General features: G+C 39.7%; 1 protein-coding gene across 1 annotated transcript; it reads left to right on the plus strand.

Moving 5' to 3' along the window:
* Window positions 1–382: 382 nt before the first annotated feature.
* Window positions 383–1,060, plus strand: LOC145130639 (uncharacterized). Its single transcript, XM_079065410.1, has one exon. It carries the CDS (start codon window positions 383–385, stop codon window positions 1,058–1,060), a length of 678 nt encoding a protein of 225 aa, XP_078921536.1.
* Window positions 1,061–2,841: the final 1,781 nt, after the last annotated feature.

Here is a 2,841-nt window from a genome sequence, read left to right on the forward strand (position 1 = left end):
CCCTATAATTGTAAGAACTAACTATCCAATTAAGAATGTTATGAGAAAACCAGAAATGTTAGGAAGAATGGCGAAATGGTCTGTGAAGCTAAGCACGTATGACATAAAGTACGAACCAGGATCCGCCATAAAGTCCCAAGCATTGGCAGATATTGTGGCTGACTTTAGTGATGATCTAAGAGTTGAAGTCGAAATAGAAGCCAAGCAACTTCTAGAAGAGGAAAACATGGGGAGATGGACCTTGTTCACAGATGGAACATCGAACCAAAAACGAATCGGCTTAGGGATCATACTAAAATCTCCACAAGGGTATATCCTACCCTAGGCAATTAGTTGTGAATTCAATGCAACCAACGACGAAGCAGAATATGAGGCGCTAATCATGGGACTAAAATTAGCCAAGGATCTTCGAATCAAGGATCTTCAGGTATTCATCGATTCTTTACTACCAACTAACCATTTTAATGGATCTTATGTAGTAAAAGGTGAAAAGCTAGCTCTATATCTCCAAATCCTCAAAAACACGGCCTCAGAATTCGAAACATTCAGCCTAAACCGGGTTCCTAGAGAAGACAATGCTGATGTAGATGCTCTAGCCAATCTAGGATCCTCCTTGACGATCCCGCTGGAAACCAATATCCCGATAATCCATATATTAGTCCCAACAATCGAGGATCCCACCAAGAAAATTAAAGACTCTCATGACCATGGAGGATCTACTGACGTTGATGCGATCAAATATCATGACTCAATAGCCCCACGTCAGGATCCCAACATCCAGGATCCTTCCCCAGCTTCAGGATCCTGGATCCAACCCATCATGGAGTATCTCCAGAATGACACAATCCCTAAGGAAGAAAAAAGTGAAACATCATTAAAAACAAGGATCTTAAGGTTCATTCTAATCCAAGGTAAGCTGTATAAAAAATATGTAGCAGGACCATACCTCAGGTGTTTAGAAGATCATGAAGCCGCTGAGGCCCTGAAGGACATCCGTGAAGGGGACTACGACGACCACATTGGGGGCAGATCCTTATGTTCCAAAGCATTAAGAACATGATACTACTGACCAACAATGAAAAAAGACTCATTCCTCCATGCACAAAAATGATGGGTTATGAGCATAACTACAACCTATGTGTTCATGCAACCCTAATTGCTTTGGATATAAGTTTTTCACTAGTTGAACATGCAAATTGAATACCAAAGCAAAACCCTAGATCTAGTATATATATTTTCGAAAATTACACAATAAAAGGGTTTTGATGTTTACCTTAACTTGTTATGCGGTAATAACAAGAACACTTTGTAGATCCTTGACTCCTGAAAGCTTAGTCCCTCAAATGTGACACCTCTAATGGCTTACAATCACTCTTTGGAAGAGGATGAGAGGAGAGAGGAGGGAATGCCTTTAGAAAATCGGTTCTTCTAGGGTTAGAAATCTCAGGGCGAAAATCCAAAGGTGGTGGGGTCTTTATATAGCTGTGGGCTGCTAGAGTTTTCTGGAGGAAACCCTAATTTCCTGCTTAAGGCTTAAGCATCCCATGGACTCCTCATCTAGAGGCCTTGGACGAAACCTATAGGGCCTCCCTATAGTTTTCGTCCACTCCCATCTAAGGAATCCAATAGCCCAGTTTCATAACTATCAAAGATTTTCAAAACAACTCCTGATCCTCTAATTAGTTGCTTTAATCCCAAAATTAATTCCAAATTAATTTCTGATTAAATACTAATTAAATAACATGATTTCTAATTAATATATTATTTTCATCATACATTAACAAATCAATTTATTATTCCAAATAATAAATTCGACTTCTTTCCAAAAGTCATCCTGTCAAGTTGCAAGAGTGAAGGCAACCCAAAAGGACCATGCTACAATCAAATCAAGTACACATCAATTATAGTTATGGGCTTCGACACCTAATCCAACAAAAAATATGATGCTTGTCAAAGAAATAGCAACATCCTGCACCAACCTGTAGAACCTCTACATCATATCATTTCCCCTTGGCCATTCATGAAATGGGAAATGGATATAGTAGTAAAATTGTCAGTAGCCCCTGGAGGAAAAGTCTTCATGCTAGTGATGACTGACTATTTCTCAAAGTGGATAGAAGCTGAAGCCTACGTGTAAATAAGGGACAAAGAAAGTAGTCTCCTTCATCAAACGTAACATGTTGACCAGATTCGGGATCCCTACTGAAATTATATGAGACAATGGATCCCAATTCATAATCAAAAGAACGAGGGATTTTTGCACAAGTTGGGGAATCAAGATGGTGATGTCTACTCCTGTCCACCCTGAAGACAATAGCCGAGCAAAGTCCAGTAACAAAATTATAGTAAACAACTTAAAGAAAATGTTGAATGAGAAGAAAGGAAGATGGTCAGAAGAGCTTCCTTTCGTATTATGGACAAATAGAACCACTTCCAAGATAGCTACGGGCCAAAATCCTTACTCATTAGTGTTTGGAACGGAAGCAATGATCCCCACCGAAGTAGTGATCCCCACAAGAAGATATCTACTCCAAAACCAAGAGAACAACAACAGGATCCTGGCCCATGATCTCGACACCATAGATGAACTTAGGGATCTCGCCAAGATCCTATTGTTGCTCATAAACAAAGGATTACCAAAGCATACAATAAAAACATAAGGATCAGGAGATTCCAAGTAGGAGACTTGGTACTAAGAAAAAATTTCCAAAATACCAAGGATCCTAGTACAGGAAAACTGGCTCCCAAATGGGAAGGATCATACCTCATAGACGCTGAAGCAGGTAAATGACCATATTGGTTGGCCATCTTAGATGGAGATGTCTTACCAAGATCCTGGAA

The sequence above is a fragment of the Lactuca virosa genome, chromosome 8 (genome assembly GCF_052849685.1).
Source record: "Lactuca virosa cultivar CGN04683 chromosome 8, Lactuca_virosa_CGN04683_v6, whole genome shotgun sequence".
Lineage (NCBI taxonomy): Eukaryota > Viridiplantae > Streptophyta > Magnoliopsida > Asterales > Asteraceae > Lactuca > Lactuca virosa.